At 51.7% G+C, this 22099-nt stretch overlaps 1 protein-coding gene across 9 annotated transcripts in view; it reads left to right on the top strand.

Moving 5' to 3' along the window:
- DNM2 (dynamin 2) overlaps positions 1-22099 on the top strand; it is a 119525-nt gene that overhangs the window by 79294 nt on the left and 18132 nt on the right. For all 9 annotated transcript variants that reach the window (XM_077346114.1, XM_077346109.1, XM_077346111.1 and 6 more), the window contains one exon: positions 18537-18646. In XM_077346114.1, coding sequence (XP_077202229.1) covers positions 18537-18646 — 110 coding nt within the window. The remainder of the gene's footprint in view (positions 1-18536; positions 18647-22099) is intronic.

The following is a 22099-nucleotide window of genomic DNA, read 5'->3' as shown; positions in this document are numbered from 1 at the left end:
CATGAACTATGTCTCTCAGAAAAAAGGTAAAGTCTTGCATACTTTTATTGTTATTCCTCCACACATCCACCAATCCCCAATTATCAACCAAATAAAAAAAAACAAAAAAACAACTCAATGGTAACTTCCCTCATTCTCTTCCAGTATTCCCATTACTTAATCTCTTATCTAATTTAGGTTCAGTTACCCTATTTAAGTCCCCCATTAAAATAACGCTAGAGTATAATAAATTTGACATTTCACAGGCCAAATTCTCAAAAAATGTACCTTCATTTGGAGCATATATCCCTACCACCAATGTTTTGATACATTTATTTCCATTTCTAACATTATATATCTTCCATCTTTATCAGATTCTTTATCTTTATCTTTATGATAAAATCTTTATCAGATTTTATTAAACATGGTTTCAATTGTTCCTTAACATATAATACAACACCATTTTTCTTTTCCTTTTTCATTGCTGGCACAAAATCTAAACCCAAATTCATATCTTTAAACTTCCCACGGGGTGCCGCGGACTAAATAAAATAGTAAGGCCTTGTGGGGAGGAGTTAGGGCGGGACCTGTCTAGGATAAAAACTCGGAGAGGGCCAATCAGGAGCCGCAAAGCGGCTCCTGATTGGCTCTCTCCCTATTGGCCACTTGTCCCGCCCCGGACTCCCTGCCCGCGCTCTGCCACCATATGCTTTGCTGCCGGCAAAGGAACATCAACTCAGCCAGACATGCCCCCACCGCCCTGCGACCTCCACTGACGACAGGCACTCCGCCTGCTTGCCACGCTGCTTGCCATCTCTGCGACCTCCGCCGCCACAGCTGACGCCACGACGGTCGCTCCCACCGCCCGCCAAACCGTCGGCACCAGCTGCCTCACCCGCACAGAGCCGCCCTCAGCCAACCGCCGACTGCTGCCGTCGCCCCTGCCGCCGCTCTAAAACAGGTCTGCCGCGACCCGACACGCCATCGCCGCACACGCTATCAGCCCACCGGAGGCCTTCAGCCTCCGAAGCCTGCCTGCCCAGACTACCTTCTCTAGCGCACATTTTATTTCAAGATAAAATGGGCCTTCTTTCTAGTTAACTAAATATTTTTAACTGATTCCTTTATATGTGTTTCCTGTAAGCAGATTTTTTGGAAATTCCCCCTTTTAAAAAATTGGAACACTCTTTTACGTTTTTTGGGGTCATTTAAACCAGTGGTCCCCAACCTTTCTGAGGCTGGGGACCGGCAGGGCATCGGGCTGTGCCCGCACGGACCGCGCCAGCGCAGGCCTCGCCTGCGTATCGGGCCGCGGGCCGTGCCCGCGAATCAGGCCACGCCCATGCATCGGGCCGCACCCGCGCGATGCGCGGCCCGGCCCTGATTCCGTCTCCCCGCCCTACCTCAGTAAGAAGTTTCCTGGGCCGCAAGCTTGCGGCCTGGGAAGTTTTTTACTACCTTTGCTGCCCGGCACCGGGCCGCGGGCCGCAGGTTGGGGACCACTGATTTAAACCATTCACATTCCAAGTTATTATATTCATATCTTTATTACACAACATAAGTAAGTTAGTTTTGCTCTGTTACAAGCAGACCAATATGTTAATTCAGCTCTTTTTGTATGTTTCTTTATGAAGTCTCTTGCTTTCAGTTTGTCTTTGATCTTAACTTCCCTACTTTTAAATTGGAATGAAATACCTTCTGGTATTTCCCATTTAAAATATATCCTATTTTTTTTCAACGCTTCAGTTATAAAACTGTATTCCTTTCTCAATTTCAACATCTTTGGTGGCATTTCCTTCAACAAAATAATTTCCTTCCCTTTGGAACCTCTTTTCATAATGTGCATGAAGTACAGCATCCCGTATAGATTTCTTAACAAAACTTATAAGAATGTCTCTTGGCAGATTTCTTTCTTTAGCATATTTTGAGTTTACACGAAAAATTTCTTCCACCTCCAATTTCATTTCTCCCTCATTTTCCCCCAACATCTCACACAAAATATTAACTGCTCCTTCCAGCTCTTGCAGTGAGCGCAGTCTTAAAAGTCTTTTCTTTTGTTTTACTTCTATCCACATTCTTTCTTGATTTTCTCTCTCCTTCTCATTCTCCAGGCTTTCCATCCTATCTTCTAAACTTTCCAGTGTTTCATTGACAATTTTAAAGTCTTCTACTAGTTGAGATATGTCATGTTCCAGCCTTGAAATCTTTGCTGTCTCCTGTTTAATATTGCTTAAGTCTTCATCAATTTTATTTACTTTTCTATTCATGTCATTTAAAGTCTCAGTCATTTGTGTTAATTTTGTCATCATCTCCTGCATATTCACTTTATCTGGCGTGGAGACAGCAAACTGCATTTGTACCTCCTTTTTTCTGGGAGTCATTATTCCTTTAAGATAAATAGTAACACTGTTCAAAAGTTAATAAGGCAACAACCAAAATCTTCTGTAACATCTGTGACTTTATACACCAGCTTTCCCTTCCCCCTTTCAGTTTCTCCTTCAGGGTCCTAATCAGGGGTGGGGTGTTTCAATCAGCCTTCGGGGAAATAAGAATCTGGCTCAGAGGAGTTAGAAAGATTCTTCAACAATACAGCTTCCACTTTACATTTCAATTGTTTAATCACCTAGTTTGAGGAAATGAAAGGTCGCTCCAGGCTCAGGACACTCAGGGTCTTTCATGCTGATAGGGAGTTATTTTTCTCCTGCCTGATGAAATGCTGCTCTCGGGTTACAGTCACTAGGACTGTTTCTCCTTCTCCTTCACAGCTTTCACCTTTATCAGGCACTGGAGCTCCCCCTTCGCTTCTCCTTTGTACTGGAGAATTCTAATTTGCAGTTAAAAGAGTTTTTACCTACATTCTCTAACACAAAGAAGCTCCGTTGATTCGGAGCCAGCCAGCTGGAGCGGAAGTTCCACCGGAAGTCAGAAACAATGTTTTTGATGGTATAGGCTAAAAGTGAATATTCCAGAACCCAAGTTGCCCATTATACTACTTGGTGCCCCATATGTCAGCTGAGCAAGAGCCTTCGCCTTGACGATATTAATTGCAGCTGGAATGTAGCGGCCTCCTTTCTGCCAGAATTTTTAAAAATTGCACCTGCACTTTTCTGTGCATTTAAAGATATGTCATTGAAATGGGCAGTTCTTGCATAATTTGCCTGGAAAATAACGCCAAGATATTTATACTGTTGGACCTATTCTATCAGGATGCTGGATCTTGGTCTTATCGTGGTTAATTACCAGGCCATTCAATAGACAGTAGGAGTTTAAATCTCTTAAGGTTCTTCTCAGACCTACAGAGGCTCTGGCAAATAAGGCTAAGTAATCAACAGTGAGATGTATTTTTCCCCAATTTTTGGTGGATGGAAACTTGGGTTCTTCAAAGTGCGGCTGATGCTAGATGTCCATCCTTGGGGAAGTTTACTGGTGTTATTAATTTGTTTAAAGAGTTTAGCAAGGACTGGAGCCCACCATTCACTATAAACTTTGTAACACTCCAAAGGAATTAAGTCCTCCCCAGGTGATATATTAGAGGGGAGTGCTCCCATTAGTGATTTGATCTCATCCACTGATGCTGCTGGCCAGCATTCTCCTAGCTCAGATAACTCCAACATATTAATCTTATCTCCTTCAGAGAGCTTTGAATAGTGATGAAAATAGTGATCAGTAGCCTGGATGGGAGCCCCTGAACTCAGTGCCAGATCCTGAGACCCCAAGGCAACCAGTTCCCAGAAGAGTGTTTCATTTTTGCCTTTAACGGTCTCCTGCCGCTTAGACCAGAACTGCTGAGAGTGGACTCTTTCCTTCCTAACCAAAAGGTCCTTATATTTTTGCTTGGCCCTTCTTAATTAGATAGCCTAGGCTTGTATTGTGAGGATCCACAGCTTGTCTAGAAGTCACCTTAAAACAAAGGTGATGGTTTTCAGGAGATGGCCAAAATATTTGTCTGGAGTATTCTGGATTCCCAAATAGAACAGGATAGTTCCTACAAGTATCTGGGCATAACATTCAGTGAAACTTTAACATGGAGGGTACATCTCTCAAATATGAGAGCAGCTGCCCTGAGAAGTATGAATTTTGCGCATGGGCACAAGCAGTGAGCTTCATGATGTGTCACAATATTTGGCTCAGACTTTGGAAGGTGGACTTAATTTCAAAAAGCACACTTTCGACTATTCTCAGGAAATCTTGTTCAGGGAGTCCAGTTTGAACCAGGTACTGGTGGAGACCAAGGAGAAAAGGCCATGATGTGGTGGGCATCCATCTCTTTCAAGGAATTGTGATGCGGATACAAATCCTTTCCTATCCAATGCACTCAGGGACATGGATGGGATTACAGAGATTTCAGGGGATTTTGTTCCAAGTACAGAGCCAAGTCCCCTCAGAGGAAGACACAACTCTTCAGACAAGGGCCAACAGGCCAGAAAACAGACCGCATGACTCCGCCTCGTTTGGGAAGTGTTGAGCCGCTCCACATTGGACGCTGGATGCTGGATGTCATCTCTGAAGGTTCTCACATCGAGCTCAGCAAGGCCACCAAACATTTTCAGTCTTCAGATCCCCACACAGGAGTGAAAGCTTCTTGCAGGCCATTCAAAACTTTTCCAACATTGGGTCATTGATGAAGTCCCTCACAACCAGCACTTCACTGGTCCACTTGGTCCTCTTGATCATTTCCCAGAAGTCCGGGGAGTGGCGTGTGGTTCTGAACTGAAAAGACCCCACCTGATGGGTGAGAAAGCAATGGTTATGGATGGAATTCCTCTGACACATTTTGCAGCAATCAGATCTGCTAACCTCCCTAGACCTGCAAGAGGCATATCTCTATAGAACTATTCATGCAAATTCAAGAAAGTACCTTCACTTCTTCCATCAAGGGCAGCACTTCCAATCCATGGCCCTTCCATTTGGCCGGTCGTTGGCTCCTCGGGTCTTCACCAAAGTAGCCCTGGTGGCCAAGCTATGCCGGAGTGGGGTGCACATTTATCCCTTCTGTGATGACCTGCTACTGAAGGTGAAAGATGAGGCTGGGCAGGAAGGTGACTGGGTTAAACTGTGTATCATCAAGACACATGGGTCTGAGGGCAAGATCCCATGGCATTCTATCCAGGCTGCAGCTTCCGCTTCCTTCTCCACCGGGGCCCCAGTGGCAGAGAGAATGCATGGACGTCGTTTTCCACACTTGTCAAGCACTACTGCATTGACCAGATTGGACACAGTGGAAGTGACCTTTGGCCCCACGGGGTGCTGCAACAGGTAGCCCAGGACTGAGGAGGATTCTGCACTCCTGCCCTGGAGGCCTGCTTGGGTGCTGCTAAGCAGCTTGGATGCCTTTGGCCCCACTGAAGGAGACCGAAACATTGGACTCCCCTGAAGGAGCAAAGGCATCGACTTCCCACCCTTGGGATGCCGTGTAGACCCCTCACTCAAGGTTACAACAAGGAGAATAAATGAATACTTGAATACATGAACAGGGCCCAGAATGAGCGGATGAGACTCCAGGGGCAGACTAGCCCAGAATGGTCAGCAAGGCTGATACATGTAAATGCATCAGGGCTTGGGGCAAGACTTGGGAAGTCAGGCTTTGGACATTCACCAGGTGGCTCAAGAAATTTTGCATATGTTTGCAGTGCCTTCCTGAGTGAGCAGAGGTGTGACCCAACCAGCTTGAGTGACTTTGCCCCACTGAAGAGAAGAAACCTTCCGGTGGGTCCAGTGTTTTGTTCTGCTGTGATAGGCTCTTTCCAGGAAATGTTCTGGCTTCTTCCGTCTTTACTGGACCAGGGAGGGGGTTATAATCCTAGGAATGCACATGGCGAATCATTTAGGAGAGAGTTGCTGTCTGAGGGATGGAAGCAAATGTGATTGTAACCTTTGTTTGGTTTTAAGTGCCCCGGGAGTAGCTGGAAGCCTGGGGATGGTTGGTGGGTTTTCAGCACAAGGTGGTGGGTTTGACCATAAGAGGTGTCCAGAATACATCCCTGTTGTGTGGACTGGCCATGCTGAGGCTGACAGTGGGGTGAAAGTTGTTAGCCTGGTAAAATTTCTTGGGGACGTCCTTCCCATGTTCCCCAAGAATGAAAATATCACCTAATAGGAGATGTGTGAACTGGGAGGAGCTGAGTCAGTCATGAAAACGTTTGCAGCCTTTTGGGCTGTTGCCAAATTCTCAGCTTCTAGAAAGCGTGACTGGCACCGAGTGCTTCGTAGGTATGTGAATGAGATGAACCCAGCAGTGGACTTCCTGAATTTCTGAGATGGGAGTCACCGCTTGAGATAGTGACCACTTGCTAATCGGAGGCTCCGATGTGCATTGAAGCATTTGTACTGGACTCCCACCCCTGGGCTTGGGATCATCGTAGCCTTGGATTGCACTGTGTATGTGTGTGTTTTCCTGTTGGGAACAGAACAGCTTTGTGGAGTCCTGTGGGGAAGCATGAAGAGAAGCTCATGCTTCAAGCTGGACCTTTCACTGGACCTCTCTCCCCATTGAATGCCATGCAGATATCTGAGTGGGGTTCTCTTATCATAGAATCATAGAATCATAGAGTTGGAAGGGGCCATACAGGCCATCTAGTCCAACGCTCAGCGCAGGAGCAGCCCTAACAATCCTAAAGCATCCAAGAAAAGTGTGTATCCAACCTTTGCTTGAAGACTGCCAGTGAGGGGGAGCCCACCACCTCCTTAGGCAGCCTATTCCACTGCTGAACTACTCTGACTGTGAAAAACGTTTTCCTGATATCTAGCCTATATCGTTGTACTTGAAGTTTAAACCCATTACTGCGTGTCCTCTCCTCTGCAGCCAGCAGAAACAGCATCCTGCCCTCCTCCAAGTGACAACCTTTCAAATACTTAAAGAGGGCTATCATGTCCCCTCTCAACCTCCTTTTCTCCAGGCTGAACATTCCCCTCAACCTATCTTCATAGGGCTTGGTCCCTTGGCCCCAGATCATCTTCGTCGCTCTCCTCTGTACCCTTTCAATTTTATCTACATGCTTCTTGAAGTGAGGCCTCCAGAACTGCACACAGTACTCCAGGTGTGGTCTGACCAGTGCCGTATACAATGGGACTATGACATCTTGTGATTTTGATGTGATGCCCCTGTTGATACAGCCCAAAATGGCATTTGCCTTTTTTACCGCTGCATCACACTGCCTGCTCATGTTTAGTTTACAATCCACAAGTACCCCAAGGTCTCGTTCACACACAGTGCTACCTAGAAGCGTATCCCCCATCCAGTAGGCATGCTTTTCATTTTTCTGACCCAGATGCAGAACTTTACACTTATCTTTATTAAATTGCATCTTGTTCTAATTTGCCCATTTTTCCATTGTGTTCCAATCTCGTTGAACTCTGTCTCTATCTTCCGGAGTATTTGCCAGTCCTCCCAATTTGGTGTCATCTGCAAACTTGATGAGTAGTCCCTCCACCCCCTCATCTAGATCATTAATAAATATGTTAAAAAGTACCGGGCCGAGCACCGAGCCCTGAGGTACCCCGCTACTCACCTCTCTCCAGTCTGATGAAACACCATTGACAACAACTCTTTGAGTGCGGTTCTCTAACCAATTCCCTATCCACCTAACTATCTGAAAATCCAGATTGCAGTCCTTCAACTTATCCATCAGAACATCATGGGGAACCTTGTCAAAAGCTTTACTAAAATCCAAGTAAATGACATCAACCGAATTTCCCCGATCCAGCAAACCTGTTACTTGGTCAAAAAGTGACCAGGTGAGGCTATTGTGCTGCCTGGGCGAGGTGATTGCTGGGTAATTGTTGGGAGGCTTAAAAAGGGCGCGAGCCTTTGGCCAAAGGGCGAGAGACAAAGGGCTCTTGGCCTGTGGCTCTTGGCCTGGGGTTCTTGGCTGAGCAATTAGAATCAGTAGATTATATCAGTAGATTATATTTCCCTAGTACTTGCACTGCCTAGACATTACAATGGAACTCCAGGACACTCATCCCATCATCTGCAATGAGTGTGACATGATTGCCTTCCTCCCAGAAGACAAGATGGACTACAGCTGCCCCAAGTGTAAGCTGGTAAGACTTTTGGAGGAAAAGATTAGGGGATTAGAAAACAGAATTATTACTCTGACCCAAAGTAAGGAAGGGGAGGAGTTCATAGACCAGAGCCCTGCAACTCGGAATAAATACAATACAACTAGTCCTGAAGAGGATAAGGAGATTGACCACAATAGATTGACCACTGCAGACTGACCACTGCAGACAGTTCGGAAAAAGACTCAACGGCGAAGAGCGAGACAGTTCTCAGGGCCTTTGGAGCTCCAGAATAGATTTCAGGCCCTTGCAGAGGAGGTGCAAGGGTCAACGAGGGAAGAGGTCCCAAAACAAAGTCCAAGACAAAGGGAAGAGATCACGGGGACAGAAGGAAATGGAGTTGAGAAGAAAAAAAAAAGGAGAGTACTGGTAATTGGAGACTCCCTGCTAAGAGGAATGGATCGCCATGTGGCTGGGCCCGACCCCCTAACCTGAGAGGTGTGTTGCTTGCCAGGGGCGAAAATTAAAGATGTTTCAGAAAGGCTGCCCAAACTCCTCAAATCTACGGATCGCTACCCATTTGTGATGGTCCATGTGGGAACGAATGACATGTCCCTGAATACCATCGCTCCTATTAAAAAAGACTATCAAGATCTGGGGAGGAAGCTCAAGCAAATGGGGGCACAAGTGGTATTCTCTTCAATCTTGCCTGTCAAGGGAAGAGGAATGTGTCGGGAGAGGAAGATAATGGAGGTGAATCACTGGCTGCGTAGTTGGTGCCGGCAGGAGAGATTTGGTTTCTGGGACCATGGGATAGGCTTTCTTGAGGAAGGCCTACTAGCACCTGATGGACTGCACTTATTGAAACTGGGGAAGAATGTGTTTGGCAGGAACCTGGGGAGATTCATCAGGAGAGCTTTAAACTAAAGCCACTAGGGGAAGGAGACAATCAACATAGGGAGTGTATGGAAGGAAAACGATCGGAGGCAGCCCAACCGGCAAGGCCAGCTCATAGGGAACCAAAAGTAAAAGGATTCAGATGTCTTTATACTAACGCCCGAAGCATGGGCAATAAAAAGGAAGAGCTGGAACTTCTCATGCTGATGGAAAGGTATGATCTAGTAGGCATCACAGAAACTTGGTGGAATGATTCTCATGACTGGAATGTAATGGTGGATGGATATGAACTGTTCAGAAACTACAGACCAGTGAGTCTGACCTCTGTTGTGGGGAAGATAATGGAGCAGATATTAAAGGGAGCGATCTGCAAACATCTGGAGGACAATTTGGTGATCCAAAGAAGTCAGCATGGATTTGTCTCCAACAGGTCCTGCCAGACCAACCTAGTTTCCTTGTTTGACCAAGTAACAGGTTTGCTGGATCGGGGAAATTCGGTTGATGTCATTTACTTGGATTTTAGTAAAGCTTTTGACAAGGTTCCCCATGATGTTCTGATGGATAAGTTGAAGGACTGCAATCTGGATTTTCAGATCGTTAGGTGGATAGGGAATTGGTTAGAGAACCACACTCAAAGAGTTGTTGTCAGTGGTGTTTCATCAGACTGGAGAGAGGTGAGTAGCGGGGTACCTCAGGGTTCGGTGCTCGGCCCGGTACTTTTTAACATATTTATTAATGATCTAGATGAGGGGGTGGAGGGACTACTCATCAAGTTTGCAGATGACACCAAATTGGGAGGACTGGCAAATACTCCGGAAGATAGAGACAGAGTTCAACGAGATCTGAACACAATGGAAAAATGGGCAAATGAGAACAAGATGCAATTTAATAAAGATAAGTGTACAGTTCTGCATCTGGGTCAGAAAAATGAAAAGCATGCCTACTGGATGGGGGATATGCTTCTAGGTAGCACTGTGTGTGAACGAGACCTTGGGGTACTTGTGGATTGTAAACTAAACATGAGCAGGCAGTGTGATGCAGCGGTAAAAAAGTCAAATGCCATTTTGGGCTGTATCAACAGAGGCATCACATCAAAATCACAAGATGTCATAGTCCCATTGTATACGGCACTGGTCAGACCACACCTGGAGTACTGTGTGCAGTTCTGGAGGCCTCACTTCAAGAAGGACATCGATAAAATTGAAAGGGTACAGAGGAGAGCGACGAAGATGATCTGGGGCCAAGGGACCAAGCCCTATGAAGATAGGTTGAGGGACTTGGGAATGTTCAGCCTGGAGAAAAGGAGGTTGAGAGGGGACATGATAGCCCTCTTTAAGTATTTGAAAGGTTGTCACTTGGAGGAGGGCAGGATGCTGTTTCTGCTGGCTACAGAGGAGAGGACACGCAGTAATGGGTTTAAACTTCAAGTACAACGATATAGGCTAGATATCAGGAAAAAGTTTTTCACAGTCAGAGTAGTTCAGCAGTGGAATAGGCTGCCTAAGGAGGTGGTGAGCGCCCCCTCACTGGAAGTCTTCAAGCAAAGGTTGGATACACACTTTTCTTGGATGCTTTAGGATGCTTAGGGCTAATCCTGCGTTGAGCAGGGGGTTGGACTAGATGGCCTGTATGGCCCCTTCCAACTCTATGATTCTATGATTCTATGATTCTAATGCCCTTGGATGGGCAATAAAAAGGAAGAGCTGGAACTTCTCATGCTGGTGGAAAGGTATGATCTAGTAGGCATCACAGAAACTTGGTGGAATGATTCTCATGACTGGAATGTAATGGTGGATGGATATGAACTGTTCAGAAAAAACAGAATAGATCGAAGAGGTGGAGGAGTGGCACTGTATGTGAGGAAAGGGCTTACCTGTCAGGAAATTCTAGTGGAGGAGAGCATATCTAAAGTGGAAAGCATCTGGGTGAAAATAAGCGAGGGGAAAACAAACAGTGTGGTGGTTGGTGTCTGCTACCGACCGCCTGACCAACGAGAGGATGTGGATGCTGGACTTTGTGAGCAGCTTGAGAAAATATCCAAGCGGCAGGAACTTGTCATCATGGGTGACTTCAATTTCCCAGATGTGTGCTGGGAAACAAACTCTGCGAAGCGTCCTCAGTCATGCAAGTTTCTGACCTGCCTGGCTGACAATTTCATTTATCAAATGGTAGATGAACCCACAAGAGGTTCAGCCATACTGGACTTAATACTGACCAACAGGCAAGAGTTGGTGGATGAGGTGAAGGAGGTGGGGACCCTAGGGGGAAGTGACCATGTCCTCATAGAATTCCTTTTGAGATGGGGAGCCAAGGAAGCTTGTAGCCAGACGCGGATGTTGGATTTTCGTAGGGCAAACTTCAATAAACTCAGAGACATGATGAGTGTCATACCATGGACGAGAATGCTGGAAGGGAAGGGAGCAAGTGAAGGGTGGGCGCTACTCAAACAAGAGCTATTGCATGCTCAATCAATGACTATCCCAGAAAGACGAAAACACTGCAGGAGCTCTAAGAAGCCTATTTGGATGAACAGAGAACTTCAAGAGGAACTAAGAAAGAAAAGGAAAATGTTCAGGAAATGGAGGGAAGGACACAGCTCTAAAGAGGAGTACCTACAGGTTACTAGGCACTGTAGATCAATCATCATCAGAGCTAAGATTGGCCAGGGAACCCCATTGTAACAAGAAAAGATTTTTCAGTTATGTGAGGAGCAAACGTAAAGTAAAGGAGGCAATAGGCCCACTGTTGGGTGCGGATGGACAAACGGAAGATGCAGAGAAAGCAGAAAGGCTTAGTGCCTATTTTACATCTGTTTTTTCCCACAGTTCAAAGTGTTTAGGCACATCTAGAGATGGCCGTAGCCAAAGGACAGTGTCTGGGTGGCAGGTTAACATGGATAGAGAGGTTGTCGAGAGGCATTTAGCTGCACTGGATGAGTTCAAATCCCCTGGTCCGGATGAAATGCACTCGAGAGTACTCAAAGAACTTTCCAGGGAACTTGCACAGCCCTTGTCCATCATCTTCGGGAGCTCTTTAAGGACTGGAGATGTCCCGGAGGACTGGAAGAGAGCAAATGTTATTCCGATCTTCAAAAAAGGGAGGAAGGATGACCCGGGAAACTACAGACCAGTGAGTCTGACCTCTTGTCGTGGTTCGGTCCTTGGTGGCTTGGGAACCAGACCGAACCCCGCCATCAGAGGCGCCCGCGATCACGGAGGCAGGGCATGGTGATCACAGGCAAGCCGGCAGCTGGGCGCCCCACCCGATCGTTGAGGTGGCAATGGCCGCTAAAGAACCTCAATGTCCCCCTCCACCTTTTGACAAGGGCCCGGAGATGGCCCTTTGTTCCAGGAAAATGGGCCATCGGGAACCCCGGAAAACCTCGCATATGTGCATGAGTCATGATTGCATCAGCATGTTCCCTCCGGAAGTACTGGGTGGGGCAATACAGCCAAAGGAGGTGGGTTTTGTATAAAAGAGAGCTTCCACCTGGAGTTCGGTGGAAGCTCTTACTCCATACCAGCGGACTCCACGTTGCTGAAATAAAGCTTGTTCCTGTTGTATCGTTCACCAGGCCTGGCGTGACGTTTTCTTCAAGGGGCACCCTGTTTTTTCAGTTAGCAAGCGGGTTCCCGACATCGTAAGAGCTTCCCACCGAACTCCAGGGTCGGCATCGCATCCGAGCGCTTATCGGGACGGATCCAGAGATGGCGTTTTCAAGCAACGAGGCGGTCTCGACCCCCACGAACCCCGGGAACATGGGTTTAATGTCCCCGGGAGATTTCCTCCGAAAATCGGGGGGCCAGGAGCAGCTGTCCGGGACCCCGAGACCCTCGGCAGCGGCGGCCAAGGGAAGGCGCCGGGCCATGGGGTTCCCAAGCACGGCGGGGAGCGCGCTGAGGTCTGGGGGGTTGGCCCCAACCTGGGACACCCAGCTGAGGCAGGCGCTTCGCCCGGTAAGACCTGAGGAATCCCTAGAGGACCTGCGGCGGGCCATGGCGGACTTGGCCAGGCGCTTGCAGGCAGCTGAAGCCCGTGAGCAAGCTCGGGCCGGGCCCGGAGGGACTGGTAATACAACGGCGGAGGGGATCGCGTCGAGTGAGGACGCCTCCAGCGACGAGGACGAGCCCGGCACTGGTGAGCGGGCCCCGGACCCCGACCCGGAGCAGTTTTCAGTCCCGAGTAGGCGAGACGGCCAGCGGAGAGGCGAGACAGCAGAGGATCTCGGGGGAGCGGGTGAGCCGACGGGGCGGCGAGAGCCGGACCAACGCAGGAGCGACGTGCAAGGCAGGGAGCGGCACGGCGTCGTTGGGCAAGTTGGTAGCCGGTGGAGCGGAGCAGGACGAGACGGCGGACGCCGAGAATCCCGGATCCGGAGGGGGTCGGACTACTCTCCAAAACGTTCCCCCCCAGAGCTTAAGGCGCGTTTCGACGGGACGCCGGACGACCTCCCGCAGTTCCTCCTCCACGCGCTGACGCATGCCCGGAGATATGGAGACCGGTATGAGGACTCCGAGGACTTGGTCTGGGGGGTGGCCTCGTGTCTCCAGGGCAAGGCGGGTCAGTGGTACCTGGGGTTGGCCGAGCGCGGCGACCCGGCAACTCAGGACCTGCAGGACTTCGTGGTCGCGCTCCGCCGACGATTCCAGGACCCCCAGGCTGAGGACAAGGCAAAGAGTCGGATCAAGGGACTTCGACAGGGTACTAGGGGGGTTATGGACTATATAGACATTTTCCGGAGGGAAGCAGGCAAGGTGTTCTCCTGGAACGAGGAGACCCAAATCGAGTACTTCCGGGAGGGCCTTAACCCGAAGCTCAGGGAATGGGCCGTGATCAAGGGGACGGAAGAAGATCTGTCTACACTGGAGGGGTGGTGTTTTGTGGTCGCCAAGCTGGAAGCCAGCCTGGGTTGGGCCGCCGCACCCCCCCGGGAGGCCAAAGGCGGGTCAGCCGAGGCGCCAAGACCGGGCCCCGACAACTCTCGCCCCAAACGACCCCCGAACCCCGAGCGGGAAAGGAGACGCCGGGAAGGACTGTGCCTGAAATGCGGGGGGTCAGGACATTTCGCAGCAGCGTGCCAACGGCAAGGGGGGGAGGACCGCGGGCTCTCCCAGGGGGGAGGTGCGACACGCCCCCAGCAGGCACGCCGGGCGGAGGACCTCCGCAACGAACCGGGAAGCGTCCAGGCGACGGGAAACGGCCAGGACCTGCTGTAGACGGCGCCGGGCAGCAGGTCCCGCGGTGCGAGGGAAAACCCCTACAGCATGAGGCGCGACCTCCGAACGTGGTAATTTTAGAGCTCCGGAACCCGGAGAACGGACTAAGTTGGGTGGGGGAGGCTCTTTTGGACTCGGGATGCGACCACAGCATGGTCCACCCCCAGATAGCCCGGGCTTTGGGGCTACCGAAGCGCATTCGGAAGGTTCCCCTGGTTTTCGTCCAGATGGACGGCAGCCCGATTCAGGGGGGACCTTTCGGGGAGGAGGTGGGTCCTATCGCCATCCACATAGGGGACCACCAAGAGCTGCGGTGGCTGATCCAGGTCCCCGTAGCGGGATATCGGGCGGTGTTGGGCCTGGATTGGCTGAAGGAACACAACCCCGTGGTGGACTGGCGGGCGGGGACCCTGAAGTTCGACTTGACGGTGGGTGCACGGCATCGGGTCCCCCGCGAGAATTCCAGCCACAAGAGGACGGCGGTGCGTCCCAGGGGAGCGGCGGTGGTGCAGCAGGAGAAACCAGAGCCCGAGGTCCCGCCAGAGTACCGAGACCTCGCAGCCGTTTTCAGCGAGCGGGAAGCGGACGAGCTACCCCCACACCGCCGCACGGACTGCGCTATCAACATCCCAGAGGGGGCGGTACTGCCCAAAGGGCGCATCTACAAAATGAGTGAGGGTGAGCTCAAGGACCTCCGGGAGTTTTTGGGAAAAAATCTGGCCCGAGGTTTCATCCGGCCCGCTTCCAGTCCCATGGGAGCTCCAGTCTTGTTCGTCCGGAAAAAGGATGGGTCCCGACGGCTGTGCCAGGACTACCGGGGCCTCAACGCCATCGCAGCGGGGAACGCTTACCCCCTCCCGCTGATCCCGGATTTGCTGGCCCGGCTGGGCAAAGGGACTCTGTTCACTAAGCTGGACCTAAGGGAGGCGTACTACCGGGTACGCATCCGGGAGGGGGATGAGTGGAAAACGGCGTTTAACTGTCAATTGGGACAATTCGAATTTAAAGTGATGCCGTTCGGTTTAAGCGGGGCACCTGGGGTTTTCATGAGTCTAATTAATGAGGTGTTGCAGGACCTTCTGTTTCAGGGGGTGGTTGTTTATTTGGATGACGTCCTGATCTACAGCCAAGATCCCCAAGAGCACGTGACCCTGGTGAGGGAGGTGTTAAAGCGCCTGCTGGCAAACCACCTATACGTGAAGCTGGCTAAGTGCGAATTCCACCGTCCCTCCCTGGACTATTTGGGCTACCGCATCTCAGCCCAGGGCATAGCTATGGACCCCGAGAAGGTGCAGGCGGTGCTGGACTGGGAAAGGCCCCGCACCCGGAAACAGCTACAAAGCTTCCTGGGGTTTGCTAACTTTTTTAGAGGCTTCATCCCCAGATACTCCTCCGTAGTGGCTCCTCTCACGGACTTGCTAGGTACCAAGGGGAGAGGTCCTCGCGCCACGCGGCCCAGCGCAGCGCTCGGCTGGAATGAGAAATCGGAGGCAGCGTTCCTGGCCCTCAAGCAAGCTTTCGCGTCTGAGCCCACGCTACTGCACGTCGACCCAACCCAGCCGATGGTGGTACAAGTCGACGCCAGCGACGCAGCAGCCGGGGCGGTTCTCCTGCAGCGAGACCAGGCGGGACAGCTGAGGCCGGCGGCCTACCTCTCACGAAAATTCGCCGAAACGGAGCGGAACTGGTCTACCTGGGAGAAGGAGGCGTTTGCGATTAAGTTCGCCCTCACCGAATGGCGGCATTGGCTGGAGGAAACAGAGGAGCCGTTCGAGGTCTGGACAGATCACAAGAATCTGGAGGCGCTCCGGCAACCGCGATCCCTGAACGCCAAGCAGATGAGGTGGGCGGAGTTCTTTTCGCGGTACAATTTCAAGCTGGGTCACATCCCCGGCAAAGAGAATTTCCTCGCGGACGCCCTCTCCCGGCTGCCGCATCATGGGGAGGGGTACGCTCCCTGCACCAGGTCTGTGTTCGGTGAGGAGCAGCTGGGACGGGGGGTCGTCACTAGGCGTCGGGCCAGGGGGGAATGGGAGCCCGACCCGGCGACCGCCCCGCTCCGAGACCGCCTAGTGGCAGCCTACGGGACAGACGAGGAGCTGGCTGAGCTCCGGGACTCTTTGATTTTGGACTCCGGTCTCTGGCGGAGGGGGGAGGCTGTCTACGTCCCGGAAGGGCTACGACGGGAAGCCCTCAGCCTCTGCCACGATGCTAAGACCGCCGGGCACTTCGGTTTCGTAAAATCCTGGAAGTTGGCCCGGCGGCGGTTTTGGTGGCCCAGTCTGCGGCGGGACACAAAAGCTTACGTCAGTGGTTGTCCTGTCTGCCTGACCTGCAAGCCGGGGGTTGGCAAGCCGAAAGGGCTGCTGCACCCGCTCGAGGTCCCGACCCGGCCGTGGTCAGTGATCTCCATGGACTTTATAACAGACTTGCCTCCCAGCAAGGGGAAAACGGTGATCTGGGTGGTGGTAGATCTATTTTCCAAACAGGCCCACTTCATTCCTTGCGCCAGTGTCCCCAGTGCTTCACAGTTGGCTCGGATGTTCCTGGATCACGTGTTCCGACTGCACGGGCTGCCGGACAAGGTGATTTCCGATCGGGGCTCACAATTCGTGTCCCGGTTTTGGCAAGCTTTCCTGCGCCTGTTAGACATCGAGCAAGGGCTGAGCTCCGCTTACCACCCCCAGACGGACGGGCAGACCGAGCGGGTTAATCAAGTACTGGAGCAGTACTTGCGGTGTTTCGGTTCCTATCATCAAGACACCTGGGTGCCCCTGCTCCCCCTGGCCGAGTTCGCGTACAACAACGCAGACCACAGCAGCACGGAGATGTCGCCTTTTGCCGTCGTCTACGGGACAGACCTGAGACACTTCCCGGAGCTTGGAGAGGTCCCCGCCCGGGAATCGGCCGACCTTCGCGAGTGGGGGAAGCGTGCCGGGAGCTGCTGGAAGTCGCTGCAGGAGCAGCTCCACAAAGTCAAGGCAGCGCAGAAAGAGGACGCCGACCGGAAGAGACGACCAGCTGAGGAGATCCGACCGGGGGATCGAGTTTACCTTTCCACCCGGAACCTCCGGTTGAATTTGCCCAGCAAGAAGCTAGGCCCTCGGTTTTTGGGGCCTTTCGAGGTCTTGGCCCCGATCAACGAAGTTTCGGTCAAGCTCAAGCTCCCCAAGAACCTCCGGCACATCCATCCCGTCTTTCACGTGAGCCTTCTAAAAAAAACTCCGGACGGTGACGTTTGGCACCCCGTGTTTTCCCCGCCAGCGCCCGAGGTCCTGCCGGGGGGGGAGCACCACGAGGTGGCGGATATCCTGGACTCTAGACTCCACAGGGGGAAGTTGCAGTACCTCGTGGAATGGAAGGACTTCGCTTTGGGGGACCGGGAATGGGTCTGGGCAGCGGACGTCCTTGCGCCCCGACTCACTGAACGTTTCCACAAGCGGTATCCTGGCCGTCCCGGGGGGTTGGGGAATGGACCTTTGGGGGGGCAGAATGTCGTGGTTCGGTCCTTGGTGGCTTGGGAACCAGACCGAACCCCGCCATCAGAGGCGCCCGCGATCACGGAGGCAGGGCATGGTGATCACAGGCAAGCCGGCAGCTGGGCGCCCCACCCGATCGTTGAGGTGGCAATGGCCGCTAAAGAACCTCAATGTCCCCCTCCACCTTTTGACAAGGGCCCGGAGATGGCCCTTTGTTCCAGGAAAATGGGCCATCGGGAACCCCGGAAAACCTCGCATATGTGCATGAGTCATGATTGCATCAGCATGTTCCCTCCGGAAGTACTGGGTGGGGCAATACAGCCAAAGGAGGTGGGTTTTGTATAAAAGAGAGCTTCCACCTGGAGTTCGGTGGAAGCTCTTACTCCATACCAGCGGACTCCACGTTGCTGAAATAAAGCTTGTTCCTGTTGTATCGTTCACCAGGCCTGGCGTGACGTTTTCTTCAAGGGGCACCCTGTTTTTTCAGTTAGCAAGCGGGTTCCCGACACCTCTGTTGTGGGGAAGATAATGGAGCAGATATTAAAGGGAGCGATCTGCAAACATCTGGAGGACAATTTGGTGATCCAAGGAAGTCAGCATGGATTTGTCTCCAACAGGTCTTGCCAGACCAACCTAGTTTCCTTTTTTGACCAAGTAACAGGTTTGCTGGATCGGGAAAAAGTTTTTCACAGTCAGAGTAGTTCAGCAGTGGAATAGGCTGCCTAAGGAGGTGGTGAGCTCCCCCTCACTGGCCGTCTTCAAGCAAAGGTTGGATACACACTTTTCTTGGATGCTTTAGGATGCTTAGGGCTAATCCTGCGTTGAGCAGGGGGTTGGACTAGATGGCCTCTATGGCCCCTTCTAACTCTATGATTCTATGAAAAAAGGAAAAAAGGATGCTTTCTTCTGGATTGCAATGCTTGTGACTCTGTGGCTTGTTTGTGTTTCCCCTGTGTTCTCATAGGAGAAAGAGAAGAAATACATGCTGCCTCTGGACAACCTCAAAATCAGAGATGTGGAGAAGGGGTTCATGTCCACCAAGCATGTCTTTGCCATCTTTAACACAGAACAAAGGTAAGAAATGACCGCTGAAGTACGACTGTGTAGCCCTGCTGCCTTCTGGAAGACCACTCTCTTATTTATTTATTTGATTGATTCAAGATAAAGAAGAGTCGTTCTTTATACTCTGCTTTTCACTACCTGAAGGAGTCTCAAAGTGGCTTCCAATCGCTTTCCCTTCCTCTCCACACCACAGACAACCTGTGAGGTAGGTGGGGCTGAGAGAGCATGGACAGAATTGCTCTGTGAGAGCAGCTCTAACCGGACTGTGACTAGCTGAAGGTCACTGCATATGGAGACAGAGGGGGGAATCAAACCCATCTCTCCAGATTAGAAGCCACCACCCCTATACCAAGCTTTTAAAATGCTTTTTAAAATCATATTTAAATGCTGCCCTCAACCCCAGTCATGGTCCGTACGGCAGCAAACGTGGAAAAACCATTAAAACATGTAAGAAAGAACATTATAAAATAAGTCAATGTAAAAACACAGAAGCAAGCAGCAGTAACAGGCGAGCCAACAGCCATTATTTTCAGTCTAGAAAAGAGACGACGGGCGATTACAAGAATGAGCTTTATAGCAGGGGTAGTCGACCTGTGGTCCTCCAGATGTCCATGGACTACAATTCCCATGAGCCCCTGCCAGCAAATGCTTTAGGACAGGGGTAGTCAACCTGTGGTCCTCCAGATGTCCATGGACTACAATTCCCATGAGCCCCTGCCAGCAAATGCTGGCAGGGGCTCATGGGAATTGTAGTACATGAGCATCTGGAGGACCACAAGTTGACTACCCCTGCTTTAGGATGCTTTGGGCTGATCCGGCGTTGAGCAGCAGGGAGTTGGACTAGATGCCTGTATGGCCCCTTCCAACTCTATGATTCTATGACTACCCCTGCTTTATAGTATTATAAATAAACTAGTTAAAAAGCCCATTGTATCCAGAAGACAATGGGCGCTAGCAGGCGGGGACCAGAGCGAGGGGCAGGCGAGGGACAGAGCAAGGGACAGGCTACCTGAAAGAGGAGGCGGGTGGCGGCTCCTCGGCGTCTCGTGGTTTTTGGCGGGGAGTCCCAGGCGTGGTGCGCTGGGCTGCGGCGGCTCCTCTGCGTTTTTTTGATCTTCTGCGGCTGGGGGGGGGTGGGTTCTTTCTGCTGCTTCTCGGAGGCGCGCCGGCTGGAAGCGGCGAAAGGCTCCACTGGGTTTTTTTTTTTTTTCTGCAGGTTCTGGGGCAGTGGTCCCCAACCTTTATTAGGCTGGGGACCGACAGGGCATCGGGCCGCGCCCGCCACGCCGACGCTTCAGGCCGCGCCCGCGGGGCATGCCCGCGGATCGGGCCGCGCCCGGGGATCGGGCCGCACCCGCGCGGCCTGGCCCTCATTCCCTCTCGGCGGCTGGAGTCTTGCCTCAGCTGGAGTCTCGGCGGCTGGAGGTTCTCGGCGGCTGGAGTCTTGCCGGGGGCTCCCTCAGGGGCCGGCCTGACGCGGCGAGAGGCGCTTCGCGCCTCTCGCCGCGTCAGGCCGGGAGCAACTGCGAGCCGCGCTGCGGGCGGCTCGCAGTTACTGGGTCTGGGAATCAGAGGGACCAATCGGCAGGCGCTTCGCGCCTGCCGATTGATCCCTCTGATTGTCTGTCATGAGGAAGGGTCCAATCCGGACCCTTCCTCATCCCGGACACATCCCGCCCCAGAACCCCTTACTGTTTTATTTAGTCCGTGGCACCCGCGGCGCCACGGGCGGTGTACAGATAAATAGGGTTGTAATTCAGGCACTGGCAAAGCAGCTCTGAAAACGGTATAAAGAAGACAATGGGCGCTAGCAGACGGGGGCAGGCGAGGGGCGGAAGGCTACATGTTAGAGGAGGCTGCCGGCGGCTCCTGACGGGTGCTCCTTAGTGGCTCGGCGGTGCTTGGCGGGTTTTTTTCTTTCTTTCGGTGGCTCCTCGGAGGGGTGTGTCTTTCTGTGCCCATGAGGGCAGGGAGGGCCCGGCAGCCGCGCTGTGCGCACGCGCGCTTGTCGGGGGTTGTTTTTTTTTTCCGGTGGCTCCTCGGAGGTATGTTTGTTTGCAGAGATGAGGGCAGGGAGGGCCCAGTGAGCATGCGTCAGAGGACGGGTGCTCCTCGGCGGCTCCTGACGCGGCTCGTCGGCGCTTGTAGGATGTTTCCCCCCCCCCTTTCGGTGGCTCCTCAGAGGTCTGTGTTGTTCTTCGGCCATGAGGTCATGGAGCCCCCGGCAGCCGTGCTCTGCGCGGCTGCCAGGGGATCCCAGGCTGGCGGCTTGACGCAGCGAGAGGCGCTTTGTGCCTCTCACTGCGTCAAGCCGCCGGCCAGGGAGGCGGGCAGCAAAGAAGCAACTGCGAGCCGCGCTAAGTGCGGCTCGCAGTTGCTCGGGGCTGGGAATCGGAGGGACCAATTGGCAGGCGCTTTGCGCCTGCCAATTGGTCCCTCCGATTGTCTGTCCGGAGGAAGGGTCCAATCTGGACCCTTCCTCATCCCAGATACATCCCGCCTCAGAACACCTTACGGTTTTATTTAGTCCGTGGCGCCCGCGGCGCCACGGGCGGTGTTAAGATAAATAGGGTTGTAATTCAGGCATTGGCAAAGCAGCTCTGAAAATCTCTTGCCTTGAAAGCCCTGTAAGGTTGCTACAGTAGCCAGCCGAAAAGACAACCACCCCACCAGATCTGATCCAGCTGATTTCTGTCAATAAAAGGGGGGGGGGATTTTACTGAATTTCAGAACTGAGATTCAGGGGATACAGGGTGCAACCAGCTGACATGGGTGTTAGGTCAGCACATGACTTCCTGATTTCATGCCTTCTAAAAGCATGAAATTATGCTGCTCTGAGCATATTCCCGTAGACGCTCTTTCCTTTCTGGACATTGGATCCACTGTGTGGCTTTGTTCTTTGAGTTGTGACCTAGTTTGGCCGAAGCATTTGGACAACAAACAATATAGATCTTCATTTTTGCTGGCTTGTTTGAGGCTGAATGAAGGAAAAGCAATTTGTTCAAGGAACCTGAAATACTCTTAAGATGCAGTCAACCTCTGCATATCAAACGTGCTTTAGTTCCAGATATGACCTGCCTAGAATGCATGATTTATTTGCTTTATTTATAGTCCAAATTACTCCAGGGCATTCAAGGTAGTTGACACAGAGTGAATCAGTACAATTGACAGTCATCAACGCATCATGATTTTAGAACTCTGGAGCCACAGAAAGAACTGCAGCATAGCATTAATACTAACATGACACATGAAGTGCCACAGAAATTACATAATAGAATCCTACTGACAATAAGCTACACACAACAGTATAGGCCACTATCCTGAGTTATTTATCCAAGTAAGTTTAGGAAGTATTTTGCACCGTGCAGCTCTGTTGCCTGCACAGAGAAGCCCTCTTGAATGATTCAGTTGGGCACAGTCCGCAGAAGGCCAGGACGGGAGGAGGGCATTCAATATGCTTAGGAA

This window comes from Paroedura picta, chromosome 7 (genome assembly GCF_049243985.1).
Source record: "Paroedura picta isolate Pp20150507F chromosome 7, Ppicta_v3.0, whole genome shotgun sequence".
Classification (NCBI taxonomy): domain Eukaryota; kingdom Metazoa; phylum Chordata; class Lepidosauria; order Squamata; family Gekkonidae; genus Paroedura; species Paroedura picta.
The sequence above is the reverse complement of the archived record's forward strand: the minus strand, read 5'-3'. Positions and strand labels throughout refer to the sequence as shown.